At 40.0% G+C, this 13626-nt stretch overlaps 1 protein-coding gene across 2 annotated transcripts in view; it reads right to left on the reverse strand.

Moving 5' to 3' along the window:
* AGO4 (argonaute RISC catalytic component 4) overlaps nt 1–8291 on the reverse strand; it is a 31642-nt gene extending 23351 nt beyond the window's left edge. The window contains exons 1-2 of one of the 2 annotated variants that reach the window (XM_010841180.1): nt 8003–8291; nt 2251–2371 (exon numbers count right to left, since the gene is read on the reverse strand). In XM_010841180.1, coding sequence (XP_010839482.1) covers nt 2251–2371; nt 8003–8232 — 351 coding nt within the window. In that variant the 5' untranslated portion in view covers nt 8233–8291. Of the gene's footprint in view, nt 1–2250; nt 2372–7643; nt 7949–8002 lie in introns of those variants that run through there. The other variant, XM_010841181.1, reaches the window with a different exon arrangement.
* Nucleotides 8292–13626: the final 5335 nt, after the last annotated feature.

Consider the following 13626-nt stretch of genomic DNA (forward strand, 5'->3'; position numbering starts at 1 on the left):
TGTAGTCACTTCAGTCGTGTCTGACTCTGTGCGACCCCATAGACGGCAGCCCATGAGGCTCCCCCGTCCCTGGGATTCTCCAGGCAAGAACACTGGAGTGGGTTGCCATTGCCTTCTCCAATGCATGAAAGGGAAAAGTGAAAGTGAAGTCGCTCAGTTGTGTCTGACTCTTAGCAACCCCATGGACTTCGGCCCACCAGGCTCCACCGTCCATGGGATTTTCTAGGCAAGAGTGCTGGAGTGGGGTGCCATTGCCTTCTCCAGAATTGTACACTTAAGAATGGTTAAAATAGTAAATTTTATGTTATATATTATTTAACCGCAATAAAAAAAATTTTTTAAGTAAGGTAGATGGAAAGATCTCCCAGATATATTGTTAAGTGAAAGATGAAAAAATAAATCACAGAACAATATGCAAACAAATAATAATATATATAAACATGCAGAAATGGGCTTCCCTGGTGGCTCAGGGGTAAAGAATCCACCTGCAATGCAGGAAACAGGTTTGATCCCTGGGCCAGGACTATCCCCTGGAGAAGGAAATGGCAACCTACTCCAGTATTCTTGGCTGGGAGACCCCACGGACAGAGGAGCTTGGCGGGCTACAGCCCATGGGGTTGCAGAAGAGTGAGACACCTCTTAGCGACTAAACAACAACAACAGCAAGCATGTGTAAATAGCTAATGCACATAAAAGTACCTGAAGGGACACACACCGGACTATTATAATAGTTTCCTCGGAAAATGAAAAGGGATTGAGGATGCGAGCAGGTGGGGAAGCAGGAAACCATAGCATTTCTAGACTGTCTGAATACGTTTATAACGAGTATATAATTATGTATTGCTTTTAAATTTTAAGAGCAAATGTCTTAAAAAGTTATTTGGTATTATAAATATTTTCATAAGTGAGTGTTACACAATATTTTACAAGTAATAAAAATTCTACTGTTCAGATTCAGGTGGCACTTTCACACTGTGAGAAAGTGGGAACATATGTAAAGATGAAATTAGTTCAGTTCAGTATCTCAGTCGTTATCTGACTCTTTGCAACCCCATGGACTGCAGCACGCCAGGCTTCCCTGTCCATCAGCAACTCCCGGAGCTTATTCAAACTCATGTCCATCGAGTCGGTGATGCCATCCAACCATCTCATCCTCTGTCATCCCCTTCTCCTCCCACCTATCTTTCCCAGCATCAGGGTCTTTTCCAATGAGTCGGTTCTTTGCATCAGGTGGCCAAAGTATTGGAGTTTCAGCTCCAACATCAGTCCTTCCAATGAATATTCAGGACTGATCTCCTTTAGGATGGACTGGTTGGATCTCCTTGCTGTCTAAGGGACTCTCAAGAGTCTTTTCCAACACCACAGTTCAAAAGCATCAATTCTTCAGTGCTCAGCTTTCTTTATAGTCCAACTCTCACATCCATACATGACTACTGGAAAATGCATAGCTTTGACTAGACAGACCTTTGTCGGCAAAGTAATATCTCTGCTTTTTAATATGCTGTCTAGGTTGGTCATAATGTTTCTTCCAAGGAGTAAGCATCTTTTAATTTCATGTCTGCAGTCACCATCTGCAGTGATCTTGGAGCCCCCCAAAACAAAGTCTGGCATTGTTTCCATTGTTTCCCCATCTATTTGCCATTAAGTGATGGGACCAGATGCCAGGATCTTAGTTTTATGAATGTTGAGTTTTAAGCCAACTTTTTCACTCTCCTCTTTCTCTTTCATCAAGAAGCTCTTTAGTTCTTCGTTTTCTGCCGTAAGGGTGGTGTCATCTGCAAATCTGAGGTTATTGATATTTCTCCTGGCAATCTTGATTCCAGCTTGTGCTTCATCCAGCCTGGCATTTTGCATGATATACTCTGCATATAAGTTAAATAAGTAGGGTGACGATATACAACCTTGACGTACTCCTTTCCTGATTTGGAACCAGTCTGTTGTTCTATGTCCAGTTCTAACTGTTGCTTCTTGCCCTGCATACAGATTTCTCAGGAGGCAGGTCAGGTGGTCTGGTATTCCCATCTCTTTAAGAATTTTCCACAGTTTGTGGAAATAATCAACCTAAATTCTAACAGTCAATTATTGATTAATTAAAAAACAAGAGAATATGTACAGAATAACAAATCTATCATCACCATGAGAAACAGCTTTAAGAATTGAATTGTCATTAGAAAGGGAAACATCTTTGTCCTATGTAATTACTACTAAATGACCTAGGTCTAATAAACATTTCTTGCTGTTAACACTTACCCTATCCCGTCCAATTGGCAGTGGATGTGCTGTGTACATGTTTCTTTTGCCATCATAGCCAGGCTGCCGATCACCAAATATCTGCATCTTGAAGTGCCGCACCATTGTATCTACTACCTCCCTTAACAGTAATGGAGACAGTGGAGGTTAGCTCTGAGAAACAGTGGTGAACAGGAAACTATCACTATACCTTAATTATCTAAATTCGGGTCAAAACTCCTTGGAGGACCTCCCTGGTGGTCCAGCAGTTAAGACTTCCTGGAGAAGTCTTGAGACTTGGGTTCCTGGAGAACCCAACCCAGAGGGTATGGGTTCGATTCCTGGTTGGGGAGCTTAGATGCCAGCAATACTGTAACAAAGTCAATAAAGAGTTTAAAAATGGCTCAGAACAAAAAAAGAAAAAGATGACCCAGGCCAGTTCTGCCTGGAATATGAGGATCAAAATTCTTTGGAAAAAGCAAGAGTTAAAGTTACAGATTCAAATAATTTAAAAAAAAAAAAAAAAACAGCAAGTGAACAAAAGCAGTCATGGGATGACAACACAAAAGGAAGGAATAAAAGGAAAGAAGAAAATTTGCAGCACCTTCTCAAATTCTTGCTTTCGAAAATCCTCTCCTATGATAAATAGAACCTTATAAGAGTAACCTATCTTAGGTATCTAAATTTGGCATGTTCATAACTGAATGATAATACATTTGTTATCAAATATGCATCCTTATTCAAGTACACTGGTTTTGGAAAAAAGAGTGGGCAGACATCTGAGGATCAATAAATCTAAGATGCATCATAGTCAACAGACTAAGGCAACTCCTTTGACTAATGCTGCTGCTGCTAAGTCGCTTCAGTCGTGTCTGACTGTGCGACCCCACAGGCAGCAGCCCACCAGGCTCCCCTCGTCCCTGGGATTCTCCAGGCAAGAACACTGGAGTGGGTTGCCATTTCCTTCTCCAAGGCATGAAAGTGAAAAGTGAAAGTGAAGTCGCTCAGTTATGTCCGACTCTTTTCGACCCCATGACTGCAGCCCACTAGGCTTCCCTGTCCTTTGCTATCTCTTGGAGCTTGCTCAGACTCATGTCCATTGGGTCAGTGATGCCACCCAACCATCTCATCCTCTGTTGTCCCCTTCTCCTCCTGCCTTCAACCTTTCCAAGCATCAGGGTCTTTTCCAACGAGTTGGCTCTTCGCATTAGGTAGCCAAAAGTAGTGAAGCTTCAGCTTTAGTCCTTCTAATGTCGTATTATATGCCAAATTGCTTCCAAGTAGTATAAAGAAGGGAACATCATAAAATTTCCTCCTCCCATAAAATATCCCCATTCCATTACTAGTGTAGTTTCTTTCTTTTTAGAATGAAAGCCTTTCTCTCAATCAAACATGAACAGTGTTTTGTCATATACACCAGATCACACTGTATGCAGGATCTAAGATTAATGCAGACGTGGGGAAACTAGAATCTACTGTTTAAGATAGATAAAAGTGAATCTGTGAGACTTTGGAATGCTAAAGTCAATGAAAAATCAGGTGCTATGTCTCACCAATATTAGTGAGCCCATGTGTGTAAATTGTATCTTAAAAGTCAAAATAAATCACAACTAGCTAAGGCACTGGGGCTTCCCTAGTGGCTTAGCAGTAAAGAATCCACCTGCCAATGCAAGAGACACAGGTTAGATCACTGGGATGGAGAAGATGCCCTGCAGAAGGAAATGGCAACCCTCTCCAGTATTCTTGCCTGGGACATCCCATGGACAGAGGAGCCTGGTAGGCTACAGTCTGTGCGGTCACTAAGAATCTGACATGACTTAGCAACTAAACAACAACACACAAAAGGCTAAGGCATTAACACTACCACAAACGAAATCTGTGGGAAAGTCATATTTTTTCAAACTAAGTCATGCAATTGCAAAAAACTGATGGAGAAATATAGTTTCATACATTCCCAATTTTAAAAAGTTGACTTAAGAATAGTATATTTTCAGACTGAGAGGGTAATTTCTTATCTTACATTCTTCAAATATAATCATAAAATTTTACAGTAAGAAAACATATTTTCACCTCTATTCTCACTTAATCTTCACAACAACCTGTGAGACAAGCAGTGCAATAATTTTTCTCAAAGAGAAAAAAATAAGAATTCAGAATGGCAAGTAACTTGCCCCTGGTCACACAAGGATTAAATGGCAGAGTTGTATGACCTTGGACAAGTTACTTGCTCTCTCACATCTATTTCTTCATTTGTAGGATTACAATAATCATAAAGCCCACCACAAAAATCATCATATTAAGTGAGTAAGTACACATAGACAAGAACAGTGCTTGTCATGCAATAAGCCTGCTCCTTGCAGGACATTTGGTCCAAAACATCCGTGAAACATTTGGTCCACATCAAGAGGGCCTTCATATTCAGCTCTGTCCAAAACAAAAATCTGGCATGGGCTGAATATGTTCACAGAGGTTTTGAATAGGACCAAATTTCAGGGACCTTTTGACGTGGACCAAATATCTTATGGATGTTTTGGACGAGACTATATGGCTGCGGGACTTCCCTGGTGATCCAGTGGCTAAGACTTAGCGTTCCCAATGCAGGGGGCCTGGGTTCAATCCGTGGTCAGGGAACTAGAGTCCACGTTCACAACTAAGAGTTTGCACAACTAAGAGTGTGCATGCCGCAACGAAGATCTCACGTGCCACAGTTAAGACCCGGTGCAGCCAAATAAATAAATAAAAATCAGTATTTTTTAAAAAGGGGGCTTCCCTGGTGGCTCAGTGGGTAATCTGCCTGCAATGTGGGAGACCTGGGTTCGATCCCTGGGCCAGGGAAGATCCCCTGGAAAAGGAGATGGCAACCCTCTCCAGTATTCTTGCCTGGAGAATTACATGGACAGAGGAGCCTGGCGGGCTACAGTCCATGGCGTTGCAAAAGAGTTGGACACAACTGAGCAACTAACACAAACATTTTTTTTTAAAGGACTCTCTTAATAAAACAAAAAGACTAAATGGCTGTTAACCAGTGCTCAAGGATATAACTCCAGGAATCTTCATTTCTCTTGAATCATCAAAATTTTAAACTCTACTGAATTATTCTCTTAAGCATATAAATATCTATAATTTCTCTCATCTTAAAAACACTGAAATTTGACCCTTCCTCCTCATCTGAGCAGTACATTTCTCTGCTTCCCACTGCGTCAGTCTCTTGACAAAGTTGTCTCTAACTGCTCCTCTCCATTTTCTCTTCAATCTTCTCTCATGAGGCTTTTTCTCCTTCAAAACTACTCTTATCAAGGTTCCCAGTGAGCCCCACATTGCAAAATTAAATGCTCCTTGAACATTAGATGATCAATTCTTTCAGCTTAAAATAGGTTCTTCCCTTGCCTCCTCACTCTGCCCTGGTTTTCTTTCATCCCAGTGGCCTCTCTCCATGCCACCAGTCTCCTTTGCTGATTCTTCCTCATCTCCCCAGTTTGCAAGCACTGTTACCTCAAGACTCAGTCTTGGAGTCTCACTTTCTTTAACCACACTCACTTCCTACATGATCTCACCCAGTCTCATGGTTTTACCATCAATATGCTGATGACTCTCAAATGTCTGTCTCCAGCCTGTAACCTGGCCCCTGATGATGGCCCCAACCTCATTTATTCAACTTCCTGCTTGAGGTCTCCACTGGGATGTCTAGCAGACATCTCAATCATAGCATTTCAAAAACTACAGCTCCCCTGACCTGCCACCCCTGTTGCCTCTCCCATAGTTTTCTCCATTTCGATACATGGCAACTCCATCTTTCCCTCTGCTCAGGACAAAACCCCTGGAATTAGCCATGATTCATTTCTTTCATACCTCACCTTTAATCCATCAACAGATGTTGCTGACACCACCTTTAAAATATTTGTAGACTCTGACCACTTCTTATCACCATCTCTTTTACAACCCAGGTTAAAGTCACCATCCCTTTTCACTTGAATCATTACAAGAGCTTCCTAATTGATTTCTTGGCTTTTCAGCCTTAACTGCCAGGCTCCATCTGGAACACAGCAGCCAGAACAATCCACCATTCAAAATCTAAGTTAGTCATATCAAATGTCTACTCAAAACCCATCTAATCAGAGTAAGCGCTAAAGGCCTAGGACGACCTACAAGACTCTGCTTGATAAGGTCCTTAGGAGTTTCTCTATCACTCTCCCCCTCACTTACTCCAGCAATACAGGCTTTATCTGCTATTCCTTGAATACACCACGCAAGCTGCTACCTCTGCCTGGGGTTCTGTTCAAGGAGCTATCCCTCACCTCCTCTAGGTTTCTCCTCAAATGTCACTTTTCAGTGAGACTTTCCCTAACTACACTATTATAACATACATACACACACACACACACACACACACATTGTGTGTATATTACATGTACATATAATATGCACATACATATATACACACATGCATGCATGCACACCTCTTACATAATATATGTGCGACACATATACATGCTTACTCGCTCAGTCATGTCCAACTCTTTGCGACCCCATGGACTGTAGCCCGCCAGGCTACTCTGTCCATGGGGATTCTCCAGGCAAGAATACTGGAGTGGGTTGCCATGCCCACCTCCAGGGGATCTTCCTGACCCAGGGATTGAACCCAGGTCTCCCGCATTGCAGGTAGCCTCTTTACTGTCTTAAGAGATACATATTTACAAAATACATATATACCATATGTATGTATCTATACACACACACACACATAAAATCAATGGCCCATCCTCAACCTGTACCTTCCATCCTTGTTTTATTTTTCTTCATAGAAGTTATCATCAGCTAGCAATAATATGTTTTATTTGTTTACTCATTTATTTTTGGACTTTTCCCCCGTTATAGCATAAGTTCTTCGAGGGTAGGAACTGTTGCCTGTTTTTTCATGTTATATTCCCAGGACACAGAACAATGCCTGACATACAATGAGCACTATATGTTGAATGAATCAATATTAGCCATTACTATCACTTCTATTACTCTTGGTTTCAGTTATACAACAGTCAAACAATTAAAGGCTTACATGAGACTGAACTATACCAGAAAGCCAAAAAATTGATCTACAATGAGAAAAAAATCAAGCCACAAAAAAATATTTCACTTGACAGTAAAAGTATTCTTGAAAAGGCAAGAACTATAATATTAATGACTGTCTGAGTATCAGTGAAGAAACAGAGACAAGGAAAGTGAGTGATCTCAGCACACTAGAATAAGATCTGTTATAGGGCTATATCTTCACCCTTGGTAAATTCCTGTTATACAGACCACAATACTTAAATCATCCTATCTAGACCCCTCTTGGATAATGCTAGAATTAAACAGAGCTTCTCTCTGAGTTTAATTTCTTCAATACCCCAAGATGATTCTTCTGTCTTTACACTTACATTTTTCTCATGTCCAATGCCAACACTTAATAATAAAATTTGAATTTCCAGATAGTTCTATTTTCCATGGATATCAATGGTTTCATCTACTTCTTATAAATTTCTGCTACCTTTGGACAGTGAAAGAGGGACAATTCTTCATTCATTATTTACTGACTGAAGGATGATATGTCCGGTACTCTGCTAGCATCTATGAAGGAGAACCAAGTATGAGATAGCATATCTCCTATCAAGAAACTCACTGTCTTAGAGAAAAACAAAGCTTACATGTTAAAAGAGTTTAGAGAACAAGATGATTCATAATAAATAAACTATGTGTATTTAAATACATATAGAAGTCTATTCTTTTTAATCCTTACCTGTTGACTCTACGAGGCCGTTTTTCTGGTTTAATATCCACATCATAGTGATACACATCTATTTTGGGAATCTGAACCTGGAAATGGTTGGCTAACAGTCGAATGGGTTTTCCGACAGTTCCAAGGCCAGGACGACGAGGTGGCTGAAACAGGCTGGCTGGAGGTCCTGAAGAGATTGAAAGATTATTTGATGTACTATTGTTTGTGAAGGATAATATTCCCTTCATCATGATGATGATGATAGCTACAGTTGGGAATCCCCTGGCAGTCCAGCAGTTAGGACTCTGCACTGACAATGCCCAGGACCCAGGTTCAGTCCCTGGTCAGGGAACTAAGTTCCCACAAGCTGTGCAGCCCAGCCAAAACAAAACAAAAACAGCTACAATTACTGTGATCTTATACTTCACTGAACATACTCCGATATAAAAAGTTATGTCAAAAGCTTTTTGGCCTAAGATTCTCTAGATTTCTAAATATTTTTTCCATGCTGCTATTATTTTGAATAAGGGGGATGTCAATAGTAGATACAATATGATGAACTCTCAGATGCACTCTACTGTCTAAAACCTTTTATCAGTATCAGTAGATCTACAGCTAGGCTTACAAAATTGTATGCATTTTAAAATAAAATCATCTCTAAACTCTGGAGGCCATCATCAGTTCATGCTGGAGATGATCCATTAATCCTCCACAAATTAGCTTGATTGTTATAGTTTTGTACAGACTGTCAGAGATTAAACAGCAGCTATCTTTATCAATTTAATTGCTAATTTGGATAGTGAAACAATACCAGTGAGGCTACTTTCTTCCTTATAACCTGATATTTAAAAAATCTGGACAATCTGATATTTCCTGACCATAAGATTTAGTTTATTTCTTCAACAAACATTTATTCATTTATTCCATGTCTAAGCTGTACTGTAGATTCAAAAAAAGATAGAACCTCTGCCTTCAAGGAACTGACAGTCTAGACCAGCAGTTCTCAACTTGGGGGAGCTTTTGTCCCCCAGTAAACATTTGCCAAATATATGGAGACCTTCTTGGTTGTCACGAATTGGGGGATGATACTGGCAATGCACACGACAGCCCCCCAAAATATAGAAGTATTCAGTCCAAAGTATCGAATAGTACTGAGGCTGAGAAACCCTGGTCTAGATAGAGCAGTCATTCCAAATTATTCTATTGATGGTTTACAAGATATTCTATAAAAAAAAGAAAGGTTTCCATCAGCTAAAAAAACCCTACATATTCTCTTCCCTTCTTAAAACTCCAATATATATATTATCACATTAAATTCTCTAACAAGTCATGTAATAAATAAGCTTGTTTAATTTATCATTTACCTGACTTATTTTTCCCCAGAACACACACACATGCACACACACACAACTCTTTCTCTGTTTTTAAAATCAAACATCTATTAATAGTCAGTAAATTAGGGTTTAAGGAAACAGTCTGGGAAATATCTGTCTACAGAAAACCTTATTCCTTTCTGATGAGATTGTCAAATAGACACTGGTCCAAAAAATAAACACTTTTTCTGCTATGAATAAGTGTTGAGCAAAGTGAGCTGAACTTACAAAGGAAAGTTACAACAGGTTCTCTTGTTGCAATGGTATTTTACCAGGAACAAAGACAATTCACCAAGGAGAGAACACTTTGAAGTAAGAAGCTGTTCTGGTCCAATATCACTTAGGAAAATCAAAGCAAACACTTCAATGAAATTTGTGTTGACGGATCACCACACACTAATTCCTAAAATACTGAAAATCTTTTCATGTATTAAATTCACTGTTCATTCTTTCTGTGAATTATACTTGTCCTTCAAAACTCTGGTCAAGTGCAACCTCCTTGGAAAGCTTTTCCAGACTCTCCTAGGCTAGAGGATGCATCTTCTGTGTCCCCAAGATCCTTTGTATAGGGAACACGTGGGACAAGTATCTAGAAACAACTTGTTAAATTACTGTTTCCTTCACTAGACTGTAACCTTTAGAAAAAATGGACTTCCAATTCAAAGTTATCTTAAAACCTAATTCAATGATGAGCACATTGTAGGAATTCAATGAATGCTGAACTGAACAGTACTAATAATCTCTGTAGCAGTTTCAGATAGAAACGAAACATAAATCTAGTCATGTCTAAAATTAAAGGATTATTTTTCATTAAAACAAAAGCACATAATTTATACTAAAAACTATTTCTTGGAGTTGAGTTCCATTTCTAGTGAACAAGGGGATCTACTCTGGGTGTGATAAAGCATTTATAAACAATGTAAGAAGTAGATAATAAATAACATCAGAGGTGGACAGGTATACTGAATTCACCCAACTAAATCATATAGGTAAGTCAGCCTTGCATATTCCAAGATACATTTAAGCAGTCACTGTATCACAAATCCAGCTTTATGATAGAAATTTACAAACAAAAATCTGGATCAAATGACTTGCCCAAGGACATATGACTTGGATTTTAAATCACAACTAGAATCTAGGTCTCCTAACTCCCAGTTCAGGGCTTTTTCTTCTTCAGTATATTTCACAATCCTATGGCATTTATACCTCTCAGAAGTACTTGATGCTCTTTAAAGAGACAGAGTAAATGAAGGCAGAGTAAATGAAGGAAAGGGATTAAGAAGTGGAGAAAAGCAAATAGTGTGTTTCTTTTCCATGGCAAGAGAGAAAAGTTAGAAAGTGAGTGATCATTCCTTTTAATAAGTTTAGAAGATTTATTTAGAAAAATATATTCTAAACTTTTCCATCCCCAAAGCTGGTTTCTTTGAATTTATCAAGCAACTTCTGAAGAAATAAAGTCTGGAACCAAACTGCCTGGGTTTCAACCTTGGTTTTACCACTCCCTAACTGCATGACCTAGGGCCAGTTTCTTAGCCAATCAGTTTCCTTATCTATAAAATGGAAGAGTTATGATAATAATAGCACCTATCTCATAAGGCTATTGTGAGGATCTCATGAGGTGATGTACATAAAAGGCTTGATGTGCCATGCTGCATCAGAGAAGGCAATGACACCTCACTCCAGTACTCTTGCCTGGAAAATCCCATGGACGGAGGAGCCTGGAAGGTTGCAGTCCATGGGGTTGCTGAGGGTTGGCCACAACTGAGTGACTTCACGTTCACTTTTCACTTTCACGCATTGGAGAAGGGAATGGCAACCCACTCCAGTGTTCTTGCCTGGAGAATCCCAGGGACGGGGGAGCCTGGTGGGCTGCCATCTATGGAGTCGCACAGAGTCAGACACGACTGAAGTGACTTAGCAGCAGCAGCAGCCATGCTGCATGGACTGTAGCCTGTCAGGTTCCTCTGTCCATGGGATTCTCCAGGCAAGAATACTGGAGTGGGTTGTCACGCCCTCCTCCAGGGGATCTTCAACCCAGGGATGGAACCCACGTCTCTTTAGGCTCCTGCGTTGGCAGACGGGTTCTTTACCCCGAGCGCCACACGGGAAGCCCAAAAGGCTTAACACAGTGCCTCATAATGGTAAGCACTCGATATGTGTTAGCTATTATGACTGCATTTGTATATAAATGTTACAGTTATTCTTCAAAGGTCCTCATGTTGGGAGCATCTCAAGAACTTAGTGACAAAATCTGAGAATTACATCTTCCAAAAAGGTAACTCAACACAGACTGGATGAAGTCAGCTTAACAGAAGAGGAGGGCATTAGACTAGAAGCCAGGTGATCCAGACTCATCCTTATCATTTAGCCTTGAGCCCCAGATATAGTCACTTACGCTCTCTGAACCTCATCTGTAAAATGGGGATAATACCTTCCTTACCTACCTCACAGAGGATCAAATGAACTAACAGCTAAGAAAGCACTTTCCAAACTGTAAAGCACTGTAAAAAATAAATGTTAGCACACTGGTAAAGAATCCACCTGTCAATGCAGGAGACATAAGAAATGTGGGTTCAATTCCACATTGGGTTCAATCCCTGGGTGGGGAAGATCCCCTGGAGTAGGAAATGGCAAACCATTTCAGTATCTTTGTCGAGAGAATTCTATGGACAATCCATGGTGTTGCAGAGTCGGACACAACTGAGCACGCATGCACTATTAATATGACAATGTTAGTTACTCATCATGTCCAACTCTTTTGTGACCCCATGGACTGTAGCCCGCCAGGCTCCTCTGTCCATGGGATTCTCCAGGAAAGAATCCTGGAGTGGGTTGCCATTTCATCCTCCAGGGGACCTTCCCAACCCAGGGATCGAACATGGGTCTCCTGCATTGCAGGCAGATTCTTTACCACTGAGGCAGTAGGGAAGCCCTACTATTAATATAAACAAAATAAATGGTAATCTAATCTAAAACTTCCTAGTTGTTGTTAGAAATTGAAACTGGGTGAGAGAGAGCAGAGCAAGACTAAACATGCTTCAGTGATTATTCAAGTGAGGAGGGAACAGTGCAACAGATCTATGTGCTTCAACAAAGAAGCAAGAAAGCTTCTCCAGGTTCTTGGCCTGGATGAAATATCCCACAAGACTAGCAACTCCCTTTGCTCTGATTCTATGCTCAACAAGCAGCTTCTTGTTATTAATTGGGTTTCCAAGGTACTGTGACACCAAAAATGGAGTTTGCTAGACAGCAGGCAAGAAAATATTCCAACCAACAGAAAAGATCTGTGTTGGCTCTTTCATTAGTGTCTTGTAAATGTGGTTAGTGAGAATTAATTTTCCATAATCCTGGGTGAACTGATAAGCCCTCAAACCCGCAAAAGCTAAAAACAAAAAGAAAGTCCCTGGGATGTTCCTAACACCACCAGATTGATCTTTTCCGTGAAATTTAGTTTGTATACAGTTACAAAGCCTCTTTCAATATCAGCTCATAAAGCCAACAGTTGATTCAATTATGACCTACTAACAGGGGAGGGAGGGAAGAAACATTTGTTGAGTATTTTCAATGCATTACTATCTACAAGACTTCTCACATACATTACGTTATTTCATTCTCACAGCAATCTTGCAGGACATAATTATTACTACCCTCATTTTATAGATGAGGAAATGAAAGTTCAAAGGAATTAAATAATTTGCCCAAGGTTATACAACTATTAAATTGCTAGATTGGATTTGAACAGAAGTCTGTTACATTCCTAAAGACCAGATCCTGCTTTTAGCTGGGAATGTAGCTGAAATAACCCAGTGTAATACTCACATTGAGGTTTATCAAATAATATTAATGTGACAAAACCAATTTATTTTTCAGAGGCATATGAAATTTGACTATGAAGTCCTTTAAAAAATACTCTAAGCAGCAAATAAAGGTGGAGTTGGATCATTCAGCCATGTAAACAAGTTTTAGGTAAACACACCTTCAAAGTTTTCAAACTCATATGGTAGACTGAGTTTTCTATGCACTAAAAAAACGAAATGCTCTACAACTAAGTCAACTATGTAGATAAGGCATAATATTAAAGTTAATTCTAACACAGACCCCCTAAACCCTGACCTACATTAGAAACTTGGGATTCCAAGTGGGAGCTCCAGACTTCAACCTGCAGGGCATTTGTTACAACCTGGAATAGTTCTTCTACTTTGGGCAAAGTTGGGGAGATAACCAGAAGCCATTCATAACAACGAGGAATTACAGTTTCAAAAGCACTTTCTC

The sequence above is a fragment of the Bison bison genome, unplaced genomic scaffold (assembly GCF_000754665.1).
Source record: "Bison bison bison isolate TAMUID 2011002044 unplaced genomic scaffold, Bison_UMD1.0 scf7180017864158, whole genome shotgun sequence".
NCBI lineage: Eukaryota > Metazoa > Chordata > Mammalia > Artiodactyla > Bovidae > Bison > Bison bison.